This window comes from Condylura cristata, unplaced genomic scaffold, assembly GCF_000260355.1.
Source record: "Condylura cristata isolate star-nosed mole 26May11 unplaced genomic scaffold, ConCri1.0 scaffold00048, whole genome shotgun sequence".
NCBI classification, from domain to species: Eukaryota; Metazoa; Chordata; class Mammalia; order Eulipotyphla; family Talpidae; genus Condylura; species Condylura cristata.
This window is the reverse complement of record NW_004567149.1, coordinates 119,641-138,748: the sequence shown is the minus strand read 5'-3', so window position 1 is coordinate 138,748 and position 19,108 is coordinate 119,641. Positions and strand designations below refer to the sequence as shown.

The window sequence follows — 19,108 nt, the reverse complement described above, 5'->3', positions numbered from 1 at the left end:
AGGCCCCGCCCCTTTCCCAGAGGCTCGCGCGCTCAGCGCGCGTTGCTTCCGCTTCCGCGCGGCATCGGTGGGCGGGAGCCCGTGGTGGGCGAGCCCGCCCCAGCCCGGGCACGCCCCACCCCTTCTCGCCCCCTCCCCGCCTCCGCCGCGCCCCGCCCCGCTTTGCCCCGCCCCTTCTAGGTCCCAAGGGTTCCGGGCACGTGACGCGCAGGCCCCGCCCCTTTCCCAGAGGCTCGCGCGCGCAGCGCGCGTTGCTTCCGCTTCCGCGCGGCATCGGTGGGCGGGAGCCCGTGGTGGGCGAGCCTCCCCGGGCGGGCGAGCGCCTGAGCGAGTTCGTGGAGAGTTGCTGCCGGACGCAGTGAGGTTGTCTCCGGTCGTGCGTGTGTCGGAAGGGGAGGAGGCTGAACACGTGCCCGTCATGTCCGGTTCTCTCGCGTACCTCCCAGACGTACCCTCCACTACCTGTCAGCTCAGTTGTTGGGCTCGTTCTGTTCTTTGCATGCATCAGGAAGTTGTAATTTCTTTGCAGACGAGGATGAGGGGCCAGAGACGAGGGTGGACTGGGAGGGAGCCTTCGTGTTCTCATGGCTGGCCCTGCACTTTGGCCGTGCTGGGACCACTGACCGGTCACGGCACCTCTCTGCCTCAGTTTCCCCATCTGTGAAATGGGAGAGTAATACTGGCCTGCCTACCTCACAGGGGTGTTGTGAGCATCCATTTGTGATCTTCTTTGTGTGATTTTTCTTTTCTTTTTTTTTGTACAGAGCTGTTCAGAATTAAAAACGGCAAAATGTGACGTGTGCCTAACTTGTGTGTATTGGGGGTAGAGAATGGGCGCAGACTGGGGTCCCAGCTCCTTCAGGTAAGGGTGAGTGGGCAGGGTCAGTGTCTGACTCTGTAGAGGGAAGACTTTTCTGCCCCCTCAGGCCACCCTTGCCTCCCTCACCTCCCCAGTCTGCCTTCCTTCCCCATGTGGGCTGCCAGGGATGTCGTGCTCAGCCCCACAAGCCAGTTCACCCCGAAGCGTGCACTGCTGTGCCTGGGGGAATAGATTGAAGTGGCATTTCAGACTCTTAAGGGAGGCACAACCCTGCTTCCATTTCCTCGTTTTGCACCCTCGTGTGCCACCCGGCTCTTTCATCCTGGGATGCTTGGACACACTTGCACTGAAAGATCTATGTGTAAGGAAACGAGAGCAAGGTGAGACGAGTGCTGCCCGCAGACTTCGCCCCACGCTCTTGGGGGTTGGGGCTGGTCAGAATGGAGCCACCCTGGTCATCTCATCGGCCTGGGCAGGAAGGTCTCCTGGGTTGTGTCCCAGCACGGCAAGGTGCCAGGGTGCTCCCCGAGGCTTGAGCGAGCCTAGAGGCTGTGCACTGGGGCTCGTGTGCAAGCGGGGTGGGGGCAGCCTGCACTTCTCTGTCTGGGAGAAGGGTCTGGTGTGGATGGTGTGTCCAGGTCGCCCGGTAAGATCGGCGTCGGTGCGATGAAGTGCCTGTGTGTGCCTAGTGCAGAAATTGTGGTTCCACTGAGTTGGTTGTTTGAGTTATTTGTTCCTGCAGCTAAGGAGACCAGCTGAGGTGTTCCCAAAGTAGTGGGGTCAGGACAAGAGGCTCCTTAAAAGCCAGGGAAGCCCGGGGTGGAGGGGACTGGAGCTGGGGCTGGATGATCAGGGAGACCTTGGGGAAGGGCTGACTTGGCGGTTTCCCAGAGGAAGCCAGCAGGGGGCTAACCCACCCCACCTGCCTTTGCAAGGATAGGAGAGGGTTCGGTCTCCAAGCTCCTGGGGAGTGGAGGTCCAGAGGTCGCTGGGGCTCTAGGTAAATTACTTCCTTCCCCAGGGGCCACACATGTGAAACTGCTGACCAAGCTTTGCCTTAGCATGTGAGTTGTGGGAAAATGAGAAATGCATGTTCCCTCCCCCCTTGGCCCTAAGGAGGGGGGCCAGATACTGAGGTCTGCTGGCACCTGCTCTTCTGGGCCCCTGTGCTGGCTTTTTACTGGTACCGTTGTGTTTATGATAGGGAGAAGTCCGGAATGAGGACATTCACAGAGGAGGAAACGGAAGATCGGACAGAAGACAGAGACCCGCTCAAACCAGAGGAGCTGGAAGAAAGAAAAGAAAGATATGTGTTGTCTCAGAAGCCAGAGGCCCAGCATTTCAGTGCGTTTCCTTTGCTCTGTGTGCCGTTCTGTGCTTTCCGTGTGAGTACGCAGTGCGTTCACCTCTGCTCTGTGAAGCGGGATCCATAGTCTGAATACGCTGTCTGGTCTTTTACCACGTCGTGACGGTTACTTTCATTTGTCATGTTTGCTGGGTCATGAGGCACTGAGATAAGTGGTTCACCATTATTCTGGGCGTTTCTGCGAGGGGTTTGGAATGACTTTCGCATTTAAATCCCTAGACTCTGGAGCACACTGCCCTCCCCGGGGGTGAGGCAGCCAGTCAGCCGAAGACCCACGTAGAACAGAAAGGCTGCCCCTTCCCCGGACAAGAGAGACTTCGACCCGATGCCTTCTAGCTTGAGCTGCATGGGCTCTGCAGCTTTTGGGCTTGGCAGTTTCTGTAAGTGCCTGGCCAGTTTCTTAACATGAACCGTCAAAGCAACAACCATCTTTCTCCTGTTTCTCTGGAAAACCCTAGCTAATTGGCATTTCAAAAAGTATGTTTCTCCCTGTGCCTTTACCTTTGGCAGTATTTAGTAACTACACCGGGCTCCCAGGGAGGGCCCCCTACACATTTTTTTTAAATATTTATTTATTTGTGCATACAGAACTGGGGTACAGGACAGAGGCGCAGGGGCGGTGAGAGGCTTCACTGGAGACAGAGTGGGGAGCAGAACAGGCAGATTGATGAAGTACACTGCTGAGGGGAGCAGCGGGCGGGTCAGGAGAGATCTGCCGCGCCCTGGGGGTGACCTTCCAGGATGGCAGGGATCGAACTCATGGCTTCGGCTTCTCAGTGCTGTGCTTTAACCCGCTGCACCACCAGGGAGGGCTCCCAACACCATTTTTAAACACTAACTTTATGTCAGGTGCTGGGCTGGACGGTTCAGTTATGAATAGGATTGCAACGGCCCTGGTGGCGCAGTGCCGTGACAAGGAGTGTGGTTGCTGTGTGCCAGGGCCTCAACTTAGACTGGGTGGTCCCCTTTGCAGTTGTATGTCGAAGGCCGAGGAGGACGTAGGGTCCTTTTCTTCTGAGGGAAAGGCCCCAGACAGTGGAAGGAGCATGCGTAAAAGTCGGCGTGGCCAGCAGAAAGCAGTCAGCGCAGTGCGGGGTGAAACTGGGAGCGGCGTGAGCACGCTGGGTCTGCGGGTCACTTAGGGGTGTGCGTTGTCCCAGGAGCCACAGGGAGTCAGCCAACGCTTTGAGCCAGGAAGTGATGTAATCAGAGGTGTGTGCTTGCTGATTCCCTGGGGCTGAGCTTGCGCCGGGGGTTCCCGGGTAGGTCTGTTTTTGGGGGGGCGATTCCAGAGCGTACCGTAGACTGGGAATTTGAGGCAGGGACGGGGACAGCACGTAGTGTGAAGTCAGGCAAGTCACCCCCGCGGCCACTGGACCTTGCTGGGCGTGTCTGGGAGCCAGCGCAGGCCCTGTCCCTCAGCTTTGTCCCCCGAGCGGGGAGAGCCGGGTTGGCACACACCGCCTCCCACCGACCTCTGCTGAAGGCTGTCTGTGCGGGCCAGGTTTGCCCAGCACCTTGTCCTCCCCCTGGGGGGGCCGCTCGGACTGTGGGGGTCCTTGGGCAGAGTTGCGGTGGGGGCCGTGGGTTGGACAGAGTGATAGGACGGGGAGGGGCAGCTGGGGGTCTACAGTCAGGGAGGGAGGCGCCCGCGGGGAGGCTTTTTTAACAAAAGATGTATTTGTTTATGCACACAAGCACTGGGAGACAGACCAGGCGTGTTGGGGGTGGGCGAGAGCATCCGCCAGAGACAGAGCGGGGAGCAGAAGAGGCGGGTCTGCCGAAACACACTATGGAGGGCCAGGAGAGGCCGGAGACCCTCGCGCGTCGTGCGGGTCCCTCGCCGGCGGGGATCAGCCGTGCTGCCGTGGCCACTGGCGTGCGCCAGGAGGGCCCAGGGGAGAGGCAGGAGGCATGGCTGGCCTGAGCTACAGAGGCGGAGGGGACGAGAGGCTCTCCCAGGGCCTGCTGCCCTCCAGCTTTACTCAGACTGGAGTGCCCGGTCTCCAGGCCTGGCCTGCCATGCACTGCTGCGGCCACCGCTGAATCCTTTCTCAGAACCCCGCTCTCCCAGCAGGACTGGGGCCCTCCCCGGCGGCTCAGGGTTCAGGCACAGCAGCAAGAAGCTCGAGCCATGTCCGCATGGGTTCCATCCCGCTGCGGAGGTGACCCACACAGCGTGGCAGACCTCCCCTGACCCGCCTGCCGCCGCCCCCAGCAGGGGACTTTGTCCACCTTCCTGTTCTGCGCCCCACTCTGTCTCTGGGGCATCGTCTCCCCTGTGGCCTGTGCCCCAGTTTCGTATGCACCCATAAATAAATCTTTAAAAAAAAGAAAACCCAGCAGGGCTGACCAGGTGGTGCTTCAGGGCCCTTCCGTAGAACTCGCCTTCCAGGCGGGCTCACGTCCTCCCCCTGCAAATAGTAGGGAAGAGAGCAGAGAAGGAGTGTCCCTGGGGGCATCCAGCCTGGCTCAGAGGGCCTTGCCCCGTCGTGACCATGACCACGAGGGCGCGAGCACGACTCCCAGGCTGGCTGGAGCCGGACCTCTGCCCCAGAGGGGCAGCCCACAACCGTGTGTCTTTTCAGTGAGCACAGCAGCTTGTGCCGTTTCCACATTTCCCTGGTGCCCTTGTTTTGTGTCTGGGGCTGGGAAAGGAAACGTGTGTGAATACTGGTGGCAACGAGGCTTCCCGAGCACCCTGGTCCCTCCTGCCCCCCTTCGGGGTTCAGGGCCAGTAGTGATAGCCCGTCTCTGTGGTCTCTGTTTTGTGCCAGAGTTGCCCACATTGGGCTGTTTTTAAAGGGTGAAATGAACTGCCAGTCATTAACAGTCAGAATGAGATTTCTGGGTATTTTCTGTCATGTCGCAGTGTTGGGCTTACACTCTGTGAGGGGCCATCAGCCTCGGGCAGAGCCACAGGCCAGCTTGTGGAAGGTGTGTTCACCGCCACCGTAGTCCCCATCGGTCCCTCCGGTCACCTAGTTGCAACCTGACTACCCGCTGCCTCTTATCACTGAGTGTCTGTGGCTGTTTCTCAACTCACAGAGTCGATGAGGACAAAATATTTTGGGTTTGCACATGTCCAACAAAAGAAAAAAAATAAAAGGCAGTTTGTTTATATTTTCTGCCCGGCCAGCGGGTGGCATTGCCAGGGGGTGAGTCATATAGGGCCGCTCATGGAAGGCCGCCTCGGGGACATGACCACCCACCAAGTCGTGGTCAGCGCACATCATTTCACACATTTATTTACATATTTATCTTCCATTTTGAAAGGACGGGGAAGGCAGAACAGGCAGAGCGGCTGGACAAGACCCATCTCGCCACTGGCCGTGGCAACACACTCACCACACGAGAGGGGGTCCCGGACAGGTCTTCAGTGGCCGGCAGCCAGGTGGGAGCCCCTGGGGTGCAGCAACGGACGTAGTGTGTGGTCGGCCCAGCTCATTTTGAGGGCCCGAGGAGACGCGGAGACGACAGTTTGGACCGGGAGATTCCGGGCAGACCTGTAAGTTCAGGCACGCCAGTGCAAAAAGCAGAAGGCTGCTTGCCCTCTGACGCGTGGGCACCCCGCGGCGCCCTGGCCGGCCTGCTGCACTCACCACACCGGCCCGCTCCTGTTCCCTGGGGGCTCCCCCAGGAGCCCCTGGGGGACATAGTCCTGGCAGCTGTCCCCCGACAGGTGGTGCAGGCACGTGGCTTCGTAGACGAAGTTCAGGTGACCGTGGTGCAGTTTGCACTTCACCTCGTGCAAACCGGACTTGGGTCTCGTGTCGCAGCCGCCGAGGAGGTCATCGTCCGCGCCGCTGTCGGAGTCCCAGACCTCCACCCTCAGGGGCCCGCCCGTGAGCAGGCTCGCGTCCTTGAACTCCAGCGTGTCGTGCCATTTGGGGTGGTCGCTTTCCCACATCGTGGCTGTCCTCTGCTCCCTGTCTCCGATGAAGGCCTTCACGTAGGCGTCCGTGGCGCTGAGCCAGTCTCCCCACAGGCCCTTCGCCCGGAAGTCCTTAACCTTCAGGTTGGCCAGGCCCTTGTGGCGGGGGCAGCAGCCGTGGGTGGTGAGCGCCAAGCTGTGGCACACGCACTGGCACGGGTCCCGGGCTTCGTGGTGCCCCCCGGGGCAAGGCCGCGTGCACTGGCTCCAGCGTGCCTTGTCCAGCAGGTACTTGCTGACGGCCTGCCTCAGCGCCTCCCGGTGCGGGTCCTGAGCGCCCAGCAGCACGTGCAGCGGCTCCAGCGCATAGTCCACGAGGCCCGGGGCGGCCCTCAGCGAGTCTGCCCACCGCGAGAACGCCTCGGGCCCGGTGTCCTCCCCGAACAGCAGGTCCAGCGTGGTGTTGTGGTGGCCTCCCACTGTGTGGGTGTATCGCTCCTGGAAGGTCTCGTGGAAGGAGTATTCTATTTTGTGGTGCTTCTTCTTCTCCTCACAGTCCCTGAGTGCCGTTGAGGTCGCGGCCTTGCCGCCTATGCTGACCGCGGCCTCCAGGGACAGGCAGTCGTTCACCTCGCGGCTCGTGAGCCCCTGCAGGGCCAGTTGGCAGGTGCGCAGGGCCGTGAGGGTCAGGATCCGGCCCCCTAGGGTCATGGACTGGATGAAGTGGGTGCCGTAGTTGGCGATGAGCCTGAAGTATTCGCTCTCGGTGGACAGGTTGAATTCGGGCTGCAGGGACCTGAGGGCCCTTTTGAATTCAGGGTGGAGTGGGGGCTTGTGTACTAGTTTACAGCTGAGGGGAGAGAAGAACATCAGGTGCAGCGGAGGGCAGCGTTCCCCCATCCAGCGGCTCCCTCAGCATGGCCGAAGGCCACGGGGCAGGGGCAGAACAGGGACCTGAGCCCAGCTGAGCCCAGGCGGCCTGGCCCCAGGGCCCAGACTCCTAAATCATTGGGCCTGTTTGCCGTCACAGGACGGACGTGGTATAAAGTTTGCACTTTCCTTCCAAAAATAGTTTCTTCTCTGTTATTGATTTTCCAGTTACAAAGTGTGATGGTGTCACAGGGCAGCCCAGAGTGGACCCACACTGCCTGTGGTGGGGCCGCCCCGTGGCCCTCAGAATGTCACTTTCTGCAGGCACACACGAATGGGTCATGGGTTTATTTACAAAAAGGGCGAAGGAAAAGGAAACAACCCAGGGAAGAGACGTAGCTGGAGTGCTCCACCAGCTGCTGACGTGGTCGCAAGCTCAGGCTGCCAGCCGCAGTCACACGGGCTGAGAGCCGTTGCTCCAGAGAGAGAGAACCGTCACCTCACCAGAGCGACGGTTGGAAAACCATGCCCTGTTTATCCCCCAAATGTCCCAGGATTCCTGCGAGCTCTGCCCTGGGGTCCTGCAGTTCTCTCCCTGGCGCTGCTGGGAGTTGTAGTTTCCAGTCCCTGGAGCAGGGGGTGGAGTCCACAGGACTGCAGCTCCGTTAGGGCGTCCTTCCCCCTAACACTGGGACTGTACTGATGGTGCCTGCTGGCTCTCGCAGCCAGGCCTGTCGCGGCAGCCCTCACCTGTCTGTCTGCTCGACTGCGCCTGCCCTGACCGCTGACAACTCTGCTCACGTAGCTGTTCTGTCTTGGGTAAAGGTAGTGTGCTGATACAGGAAACCAGAGTGGGTGGCTCGAGACCACACGTTTCTTGGGTTGGAACCTGGGTCCCGAGGGCTGGGGGCCATTGCAGTTGCTCACACTGTGGCTGTGACACCCAGCACCGAGCCTCACAGTCAGATATAAACCGTAGGTGAAAGGTCAGTGTTGGGAGGGACCCACCCAGGTCTGTCCTGCCCTGCCCTGCCCTGCCCAGCCCAGCCCAGGAAGGACCCTGCAGAACCCATGATGCTCATAAAAGGGGGGGGGGCGGTCATTGGGAACACCTCCCTGGCATGCTCTCAGGCACAGCCTGCAAGCACCCCCCTCCCTGCTTGCTCCCTGGGCGCCAGGTCTGGACTGCAGTGGCGGGAGGCCATGGGCACTGCCCCTCCAGCTGGGTGAGGACCAGGACTGCACTGTCCTCTTGGTGAGGGCGGTCTCTGTGTGCCCCGCTGGCCGTTCCTGGGCTTCTGGACCCTCCGCGCTTTACCACCTTTTCCTCGGGCCCCCTCCATCCCCACTCCCGAGCTCACCTGTAGAGTCGACACTCCACCTCATCCTTGCTGAAGCTGTACTGGTCCTGGTACATTTTCTCGGCTGCAAAGTCAGCTGCCTCCGAGTGCGACCCGGCTATGGTCACATGCGCGTTGATAGCGGGATTGGGGTTCACGTCCAGCCCCACCTGCCAGTCATTGTTGATCTGCTTAGCGGCGTCCTGGGCCACGCTCTCCACAGAGCCGACCTCGGCTTTGAGCACGCGGTGCTGGCACACCGAGGGCTGGGCGCGCCAGTGTGCAAGGGCCAAGGGCAGGAGCTGCAGCTTGTTGTCCTGCAGACTGTTCCTGCAGAGGGTGCAGGTGCCGTCTGGCCGCTGGTAGCGCGCCGTGTCCACTGGGAAGGCACCTGAGCGCTGGAGATTGGTCACGTCCACTCCCTCCCCTGCCAGCCACGAGCCGGGCACGAAAGTCATGTGTTTTTTGCATTCAGAGTGTGCGAAGCTGTAGCAGGGGGCAGGGGTGGGCGTGGGCAGCAGGAGCAGGAGAAGCCCCTGGAGAAACACGCAGGTGGCCATGGCGCTGCAGAGACGGGTCGCTGGGCCCCACCGCTCTGCCCGGCTGCGGCTTATGGGGATCTCTGGAACCCTGAGGGAATGTGATCTCTGTGAGTTGTTGAGTGTCGGAGCTGGAACCATTTTGGGGAGGGAGCCGGTGCGCTGGAGAAGTCGAGGTTCTGGGAAAGGCCATTTGGCCCCCAGGGCACTGCCTTCTCTTCCAGCATCCCTCCAAGCCCACCCTGTCTGCATCCTGGGTTCTTGAGATGCGGGGAAAGAGTAGGCCAGGACTTCTCCTCCTTCTCTCCACCTCCCCTTCAGAGGGCTTTTCCTGAGCCTCACGGAAGAACATCAGTCTGGCTTCCAGAGTCAAACCCCAGCCTACCCTGGGATCCTGCTCGGGGAGGATCTGAGCCGGCTCCAAGGTCTCCCACGGACGCTCGCGTCTGCTGCCAGTCCCTCCACTCTGGGACCCCGTGGTAACTGAGTGCCCATTGCCTGTACCTGGGCACCAGGTACCTGGATGTTTCTTTCCGACTGTGAGGTGGCTCTGGAGCTTCAGCTAGGTTTGTCTGTAATCGCAATCTCCCCTCCCCAACCCTCTCCAAACCGAGTTCCTCGAAGGACTTTCCTTTCTGGCACCTGGCAGAGGCAGGTGCCTCCCTGTGCCCAGGTTGATGGAGGGCGTGAGCTCCCCCTGCACTCTGCCCGGAGCCTCTCTACCTTGCCCCAAGGCGTGGCTTGAATGAGAGAATCCCAGGCAAGGTGGCGGCCCCAGGAGGGGAATAGAGAAGACAGGCTTTGGGTCAACACCTGGGATCACCCTCTTAGGGGCCGGCACAGGGCGTAACCCTAACCCAAGGCGTTTAGTCTCCACACAGACCCTCACCACGTTCTCTCCCGGGGTGCGTGTTTTCAACTTCCGTAGTGACTCTCACGTCGCCACCTGAGCGGCTGGGAGACTGCTCTGAACTCTGCCTGCTTCATGAGAAACAGCCCCGCAGTGGGCTCAGGGAGTCACCAAGTCTCTCTGCCGTGCGTCAGCACTTCCTGCTCTGCTAGGCAGTTTCCTTCAAAGGAGTGACGGCCTGCCCATGCACCTTTGTCCCCATTGGGTGCTCCCAGTCACCCCCAGCCCCTCCTGCCTTCCTACCTGGAGTCCTGTGGAGCTGCGCTTGCAGGGATGTCCTTAGCTCTCACGCAGGCTTCAGAAACGGTGGCCCCAGGCCCCCGGCTCGGCAGGCACACGTCTCAGAGGGCGAGGTCACCTCGCTTCCTGCCCCGCCCGCTGTGGTCAGGAGCTCGCCTCCCACCATGCCTGCTCTGTGCTCACCCTCTGCTCTGCAGGCAGCCCCCCGGAAGCAGGCGAAGGGCGCCGAAGCCTCACTGGCAGGCAGGCGTGTCGGGCTGTGCGGCGGCCAGAGCGATGAGGCCGAGCCTAGAGGGACACCCAGGGCCCAGGATGGCAGGGCTCGGCTCTGAGGCTCCACGCAGGGGCCACCGAGTGGGTCGCGGCCGAGTAGCGCAGGCAGCTGAGGCATCACTCGCTGTGTGGCCCGGGACACTGCGCCAGCACCTCTGTCCAGCCCTCCCCTCCCCCCCTTGTCAAAATGGGAACAAACCAGGGGGAACAGGCTGGCTGCAACTGCTCGTGGAGTCAACTGTGAGGCGCCCAGACAGGGCCTGGCCTTGGGGTGCAGTCTGGTTTCACCTTGGCCAGCGTTTGCAGCCACTGGTGGCTGATCTGTACCGGGGCCCCCGGAGGAGATGTGTGGGTGACACTCACCCACTCACCCACGACTTCATTCCTTTTCTTACCTGAGGTGTGGGTGAGTAAAGTTCCCACGGGTTGATTGACACGCAGGGCAACCTGTTTTTAATATATTTTTTTAAGACTTATTTGTGCATACAGAGCTGGGGTACAGGCCAGAGGCGCAGGGGCGGTGAGAGGATGCACCACAGTGTGGGGAGCAGAAGAGGCCGACTGAGGAAGTGCACTGCTGAGGGGAGCAGCCGCGGCCAGGAGCTGTCTTCCGCGCCCTGTGGTCACCTCCGGGGCCAGCGGGGATCAGAAGTCATGCTGATGTGGCTGTGGCTTCTCAGTGCTGCACTTCAACCGCTGTGCCCCCAGGGAGGGGCCCCTCGGGGCAACTCGTGAGGGCAACGTTACACAGGTCTCAGGTGGGTAAGTGGGGTTCAACAGGGGGACCGTGTATACATTTACCCTCCAGCTGTACATGTGACAGACCCAGTAGCCACAGCCGACCGTGCGTGACGCCACGGATTGCTCATCCCTGAGGTCAGTGCTCTCTCGGGTTCCTCACTCTGCTGCGGGCAGCAGTGCCTTCCTGGAGCCCGCCCCGCAGCCTCCCCTCCCTCTGCCGCCCAGGCAGCCTCGAGGTGCCCTTCCAGGTTCTGTCCTGGCCTGCCCCAGGCTGTGACTGTGCTCGGAAGACCAGCGTGAAGGGCACGGTGGTCCCGCAGAGACTGGGAGAGGGAAGGGGCACACAGGCAAGGCGCCCTCCCCGCTTCCCGGACTTGCTGTGCGACTCTTCAGCAGTGACACCCTTGCTCGGTTCGAGGCCTCGTGTACTGCCGACAGGCATTCTTTGGGGGTGCGAGGCGCCCTCAGGTTCTTCATGATGGCGCGTGCACTTAGCAGGCGTGCCCTGGCTTACGGAGTGGCCAGTGTCCAGGGCATGCAGGTGTGGGCAGCGTGTGGAGGGGCAGGAGGGCGTGGAGGTTCCCGGCGGCCGCGTTGGGCTTTCGCGGCTAAGGACAGCAGTTTCCTCCAGCTGGGACTTAGCACTGGGGTGTGCTTCTGCGCCGCGCCGCCTCAGATGTGTGTCAAGCAGAGCACATTTTCCCCCACTGCTACACACCAGTCGGTGTTTGAGGTACGCTTCGCTCATCGTGACCTCACCCATGTGAGTGCGGGGTTTGGTTGGAGATTTACAGGGTGCCGCCCGTTTCGGCACGTGCCACCGGCCCCCAGAGACACCCTACCCCTGCCCCGGCCCTGCTCCTCTACAGCCCACAGCGATTTCTTCTTGTGTCCGTGGGTTTTCCTATCCATCACGGCTGCACCACGCACATTCTTCCCTGCAGGAGAGCCCCACATTCTCGACATCATTGTTCCTGTCTGACTTTGATTATAATCGTTCCGTGTGTATGGAGTGGCATCTCACTGTGGTTTTTATTTGGATTTTTTCCCTGGTGGTAAATGATGTTGAACACATACTTTAAAAAGAATCATTGTCTTTATCTTCAAAAATTTTGATATCTCTACAAAAAAATTTTTTTCAAGATTTATTTCTTTATTCTGCATAGAAGAAGTAGGGTGCAGGCCAGGGGCAGGGGATGGGGAGCCGAGGGGATTCCCCCAGAGACAGAGTGGGGAGCAGAACAGGCAGATCCACTGAAACACACTGAGGGGAGCAGCAGGGAGACAGGAGAGGCCGGCTGCGCCCTGTGGGTGAGCGTCCCGGTGGGGCTCAGTCCATGGCAGTGATAGCACCGATTCTTTATCCCTCGGCCACCAGGGAGGCCCCGCGTGTGTCTTTATTTGCCGACTGGGCATTTGTGTATTTCCTTTGGAGAAACGGTTTCTCAAGTCCTTTGCCCAATTTTCAGTTGGGTTACTTTTCTTTATATTGTGAAGATTTATAAGTTAATATTTGGATTCTAGACTCTTCGGATACATGATTTCTTATTCCTAATTTTTCCTTCTTTCTCCGATGTTGTGGGTTTTCTCTTCACTTTCTTGGTGTCTTCTGAAGTACTTAAATTTTGATGAAGTCCAGTATATCTATTTTTTTCTTTTGCTGTTTAAGCTTTTAAAGGTCAGAGCTATCTAACTTAATCACCGAGGGACTCACGTTTACATCTTCGGTGAAGATAGATTGTTCAAGATCTATAGACGCCTTCCTACAGCCACAACTTGTACATGTTTGAGGCTGTTCTATTAAACAAGTTTATTTTGTCTTCCTAGTGACCTGAAATCTTTGTATGGTGACGTTCAATCCCAATAATGGTGTTCTGTCAGTTTTACCGGATATTAATAAAGCTACCTCACCTTTATTATTTTTTATTTATTATATTTAATTTAATTATATTTAATAATATGTTATTACACATAGCATTTTGATTATTATCCCTTTCACTTATTCTTTCTCCATCACTCTAATTTTCCCTTTTGGATTGCCATTTAGAAATCTAACAGGTCTGTTTTGCTCTCCTCCATGTCTTTTACATTCTTTTTCTTATTTTCTACTTTTTGTACTCTAGACTGTGTGCTCTTTGGACCTAGTGTGTATGTGTGTGTGTGTGTGTGTTTGTGTGTATATATATGTATATAAAATATATATGCATATGCATATATATAACATATATACACACACACTAATAAATATATGTATATTTACAAACGTACAGGTAATTCAGAGAATTTTTACTTTCAATTTTCATTTCTTAGAAACTCTTTGACCTTTTTAAAAGCACTCAAACTTAGTAATTTACATTTTTATGTGCACTCATGCCAGTATGTAGATCATTGGTGTGGCTCGTTCTTTATGCTGTTAAATCAGCTGCATATCCCCTCTCGGACATTCAGCTGGTATCCTTGAGTGTTTTCCTTAGAAGTTTCGATCGTGTGCTTATGCTGGGCGGCTCTTTACCTGTAGACAGTATTCCTTCAAAGCAGGTTTGCGTTTGCCTCAGTGAGGCTCTTTCCAGTTTAACCAATCTATTTATTACCTTCACATGTGGGAAAGGTAGTTCTGTGGTGATGCTGTTTTGGAAGAAACTGTCCTACTCAGATTTGAGACTGAGATCAGCAAGCATCTTTTTTGAGTCCCTTTTCTAATAAGTAGAGTACACCTCACTGATATTGGTGCTTTGGGAATTTATTTAGGTGTTTTGTGCGATGATCCATCTCTAAGACTCCCCTAGCCACCCCTCAGGGCTTCCTGCTCATCACTTCTGCGCTCATCATGACTTGAGGCTCTGGGTTTTTGGATAGCAAGTGCCCTCCGGTCTTCAGTGGTTTACCTGTTTTTTGATTTCTGATTCCTTGGAATTTTCTTACTCATTTACAGTTTTATACATGTTTTCTGATACATGACATTGTATCTCATCCTGTCTTTCGAGGTATAACAAGGGAGATTTTAAGCATATTTATGCTATATTTGATATCTCAAATGGTATTTCCTCAACATAGTAAATACTGAAGGAAATAAATATTGATTGATTGCCAACTATATGCGATTCTGTTCTTCTGTTTTACTCCAAATTATTCAAGAGACTCTGATAACTGAGTAACCACACTCTGGTGTTAATTCATACACCATTAAATAAAGGGGAAATTTTTTCCTGTTTTAACAGAGATCTAAGCTGCTGGTGGATAACAGTGACAACAAGTTACGGAAGATAGACTCAGCTTAGATCACATGAGGGAGACATTTGTGACACTCTAGCTCATGAGTATTGATCAGTAAAATAGGAATCTACATCATTAATATACATGCCATGCACGTGAGTAATGAAAGTATAGACTCGTCTGCTTTTCTTTACTCAGTGAGAATAACGAGGGCTTCTAAGGATGTCCTATTTTGGAATATCCCACAGTGCTGGTACTTACAGGAACTGGAAAGACACCAGGCTCGAACTCCCTCTGTCCTTCCTGTGTTTTTCTTTGGGACTTGCCAGTCTTTCATCCCTCTTTCTCTGCGTCCTTTTCACCTTTGCCAGGTTGCCTTTCAGCTCCCTTAGCTGCTGCAGTGACCCCATCGTAGCTATGTCGAAAAGGCAGGACCACCCTTCCCACAGCTCGCCGTCTTGATTTTAAACAGCACAGAAGTTACAGCTGACGAGACCTTCACATACCTACCTCATTTCGTCTCCACCTACCTCATTTCGTCTCCACCTAAAAATGTTGTGGCACAAGTAGAAAACTGTTATTCTGGATTGTTTCATTTAATGAAAAAGATGGGGAGTCAGCAAGGAGCACTTGGTTGACATCCCTCACCCAACAAGATGCAAAGCAGCACCCAAATCCAGGTTTTGTGGCTGAGGCCAGTGCTTTCTTAGGAGTCCAGCTCACATACAGCTGCCTGGAAAATACACTTCCAGGGGGAATAAAGTCTGTATAAATTGGATTTCCCACTCATCAGTGAGTTCTCAATGATCTGACCTTGCTGCTAAAGAGCAGTAAGTCTTGGATTCCCCTGTGAGAGTGGTGGTCTCAGAATATAGAGTTTAAAAAATTGGTGTGGATTTTGTGAATGTTCCGAGGGCTGTGAGTGGCCATGGTTGGGAGGATTTCGATCCATTGCTAGTGGCCCAAGGCTTGTGAAAACATGACTGTCTCACTGAGTTCAAACCTGAATGGAAAAAAGTTCTGAGTAAGTCTGACAAATGGCTCTGGAAGAAATTGAACAGTGCCTGAGATGTTTCCATCTGCTTCTCAGCAAGAAAAGTTGATTCCTAATACCCTGTTGCCTTGGCACAATGCTCTGTACACTTTTATCTACCAAATAATAATAATCATTACAAATTTCCCACATTTAACATTTACTATCACCTTGGAAGTGCTTAAGAGTTATGATGTAAGTGAATCCTCCCAATGAAATCACTCCTATGAAATCTTGAAGCTCACTAGCCAAAAGTCCTTCTAGATCAAAGCCTCAGACCCAGGAGTAGCAGTTGGGAATGGAATCATACCAGAATAGGACAATAAGGAGACAAGTAAAAACTACAGATAAAACGTGGGGGAGGGAAACAAAGCAGTTCAAGGCATCTCTGAAGTCACATTTCAGTAACATTTGGCAGTCCTACACAAGAGGGAGCCCTAGAGTTGTGAATCTTGGTCAGGAAGTCCATGTCTGTTTTCCCCTTTAGGAAGTCCCGGGAAACCTCTCTATCAAATCTATCTCTGCCACACAGGAAAAGGTTGCAGAGAAGGACCCTGACCTCACTGAGGGTTCCTACAAGAAAATCAGACTAGTGAGCATAGCAACAGGCCCTCACACATAAAGGTCTCTAGAAAGACATGTCCACAAAAGAAAAGAAAAGACAGTTTTAACTTAATATTTCAAAATGAGTTAAAGGAATTAAAAAAAAAATGACCAAAGTGGGGAAATTAAAATATGACTCAACTATAAAAACTCATATGTGAGGTGACTAGAGAGAAGGAAACCATGAATGGAGCTCATGTAAAGCTCAGTAAAGTAGTTTTATTTTCTGGAAAGAAAAATAATTTCAGAAATGAAAAATCAGTGATTACAAGGGTCAGTAAATAACACAAATAATATCACAAGAGAAATAAAAATGCACAGGAGTACAATTAACAAGAAGTAAAAATAATCTGGAGAAGGGGGGAAAAGATAGGAAGAATGCAACTGATATGGGAGACAGAAGATCCAACTTGTGTATAAAAGAGAAATTCAAGGGAAAAAACTCAAGAAGGGCCCTCCCTGATGGCACAGGGGTTAAAGCACAGCGCTAAGAAGCTAAAGCCACTTCAGCACGAGTTCGATCCCTGGTCAAGGAGGTGACCCACATAGCGCAGTAGACCTCTTCTGACCCGCCCACTGTTCCCCTCAGCAGTTTGCTTGATTGATCTGCCTGTTCTGCTCCCTACTCTGTCTGTGGTGAATCCTCTCACTGCCCCTGTACCTCAGTTCTGTATGCATAAATAAGTAAACCTAAAAAAAAATTAAATGTAGCTGGGAATTCCTACACAAATGCATCTCCATGTGCTCTATTGAGTGCACATCCATTCTGGTTCTAAGGCCTTCAGCTAAAGCTTCTGTTTCCACATCTACGAGTATTCAACTCTACCTGGCCGGCAGTCATGTCTGGGCACTGAATGTGAAAGGACTTCACAGGGCCCTTTGAGAGGTGGCACTAGCTTTGCTCATCTTCGGCCACTGCTCTCGCCCTGTGAGGAACTTGGGAAGCCGAGCCCGTGATCTCCAGGTCTTGCTGCAGTTCTGTGTGCTAGGCCTGCTGCTTCCAGGCCTTTCTGCCAGGAGTGTGCTGTAGGCTGCTTAGTTTGGGGCTGCACCAGCTTTCTCTCTTGCATAGGACTTGCAGATCACCCAGGATCTCATCTGATCGTTTCTTACTAATAGAGTAAAATATACACTAAGTGCTGTTGGCATAACATCGACCTTGGATGCGTCCTTACGAAGTGCCAGTCACTCTGCTAAGCATCGTGAATATAGTAATCCTCACCACAGATTGATAAACCAGCTCTGTGATTTTCTTATTTTGCAAAAGAGGAAACTGAAGCTGGAGGTGGAGCTTAAGAAACGGTCCCCAAGCCGCAGGGCTGGTCAGCGGCAAGCCGACGTTGCGGCCTCTCGTTAAGCCTCCAGATTCTGCACCTGCCAGTGGCAACCCAGGGGCAGTGCCTGGAATCCCCCTGCCAAAAGGCGTCAAGTTTGAGGCAGGGTATAGATGACTGAGGTTGAAGAGGAGGTGGTGGGGCAGGAAGATTAGCTGGTGTGGCTGCTTTGGATGGGAAGCTGGGAACCTGGGTGGAAATCAGCGTTTACATCCTTATCTGTGACCTTTGTTCTGTCTGCTGCAGCTTTCCCTAGCAGAAAAATTGTTGAAATACTAGCAGCCCTCATCCACGGAGCTGTTTCATAATAGCTTGACACTTGTCATGAACCGTGAGCTTAACCTTTGTAGGATTCCTCTTGGTTAGATAAGTTTATTCTTTTCATTTTGTAGAGAAGGAAGGCGAGGTGAGAGGGGAAGTAACTTGTGCTGAGTCACCTAGATACTCAGTGATGCTGGCTCGAGCCTGGACCGGCCTGATTCTGGGCTCCTCTGGAGTCTTCTGTCTTGCTAAGGTCAGGGGGATAATTTGGATTAACCGGGGCGGGAAGTCCCAAGGACAGGGATCCTCTGTGGGCTGTCAAATCATCTGTGTCAGACATTGCTCCCAGGGGCCCCTCTGACTTGAGAAAGCCAGTTTCTTGGTTGCTTTCTCTCTTCTGGACCCCAGGCGCTACCGACTCCCCCACCAGGCCTCACCTGGGCTGTCTGTGACCCTGCTATAGGTGCCTGAGTCCAAGGCAGGGCTCAGCAGAGAGACCAAGATGTAGGTGACTGCTTGCTTTGCACTCACGGAGACGGGGCCTTCTCCCACTCAGGCATGCATTCACCCCACGTGTCTGGGAGCTAAGCCTATGGGTATTTTCCTGTCCTGCTGCAATTTTTGTGCTTTACTATCATTCTTACGTGGCAAGTAGGCCTGGAAGGTCTTGTTTCTCTACAGACAGAAGGCCGATTTCCTTGCTGCTTCCCTGGGTGATGTTTGGGCAGTTTGCTCACTGTCCCCTTCTAAGATTGGACTTTTCCTAGGCTGGGGTTCCTCAACTGTAAGACCAACCCATTGTGGGCACAGCACCCACGTGGTCTGACCTCTGCCCTGGCCCGTGCGACTCGGGGAACAAGGGAACATGAAGCTCATGTGCCTGCTGTGACATGAGCACAGCTGTGGTCCTTGGAGGCTGCGGTCTTCACCCAGCAGAGTGACACCCATACCCTTCATAGCGCCTTAGTTTCAGGCCACATGGTGGGTGCTGATAGACAATGGATTCTGGGAGAGGAGAGGACAGGAGTGTGGTAGACACCGCAGAACAGGGGGAAGAGAAGAGCACCCACAGACCTGGTAACACACATTCTCTCCCAAGTGGTGGGGGAGGGTTGGGGAAGTGTCTTCCTGTTAATGAGGGTGTGAGGTGGGCAGCAGTGGGCTGTTCACTTGGGCTGTTCATGCTCCTGCAGCCAGTCAGAGGGTCAAGGGGCCCCTGGAGCTGATAGAAAGCCTTGGAGCACAGGTTGGGTGGCCCCCAGGTGATGGATACACCCATGTGACCCTGGACACTAATCCGGGTCTTGTGTTTGGCTTTCTGGACCTTTTGCACTCTGACAGGGTTGCACCAAAAGTCACTCTGCAGGCCAGGTGGTCCCTGCTTTCATACCTCAGGCAGCCTTGTAGGTCACCGGGTGCGGCTGCGTCAGGATGGGGCTCCTCTCTCGGCTGCTCTCCGGGTCATGCGCCTGGAGAGGTTTGTGGGCCTATTTTGAACACTCGGGAGCACAGTCACTTCCGAGGGGGAGGGCTCTTCCTCTTGGCCAGCTGGAGCACACTCAGGGCTCACATACCTCAGGATTCCTGGTTTTATAACCTGTAACCTGCAGTCCTTTTTTTTAGCTCATTCCAAATTTGCTTATTCACAGTGTTCTTTAGGTTGCCAGCACTTTGCTCTCACGGTGACCCCA

The 19,108-nt window shown here is 54.9% G+C and overlaps 1 protein-coding gene across 1 annotated transcript; it reads right to left on the bottom strand.

The window, feature by feature from the left end:
- Nucleotides 1–5,771: 5,771 nt before the first annotated feature.
- LOC101633899 (perforin-1-like) lies at nt 5,772–8,830 on the bottom strand. Its single transcript, XM_004694833.2, has 2 exons — nt 8,292–8,830; nt 5,772–6,910 (listed from the first exon to the last, which is right to left on the bottom strand). Exons 1-2 carry the CDS (start codon nt 8,828–8,830, stop codon nt 5,785–5,787), a joined length of 1,665 nt encoding a protein of 554 aa, XP_004694890.1. The 3' UTR covers nt 5,772–5,784.
- Nucleotides 8,831–19,108: the final 10,278 nt, after the last annotated feature.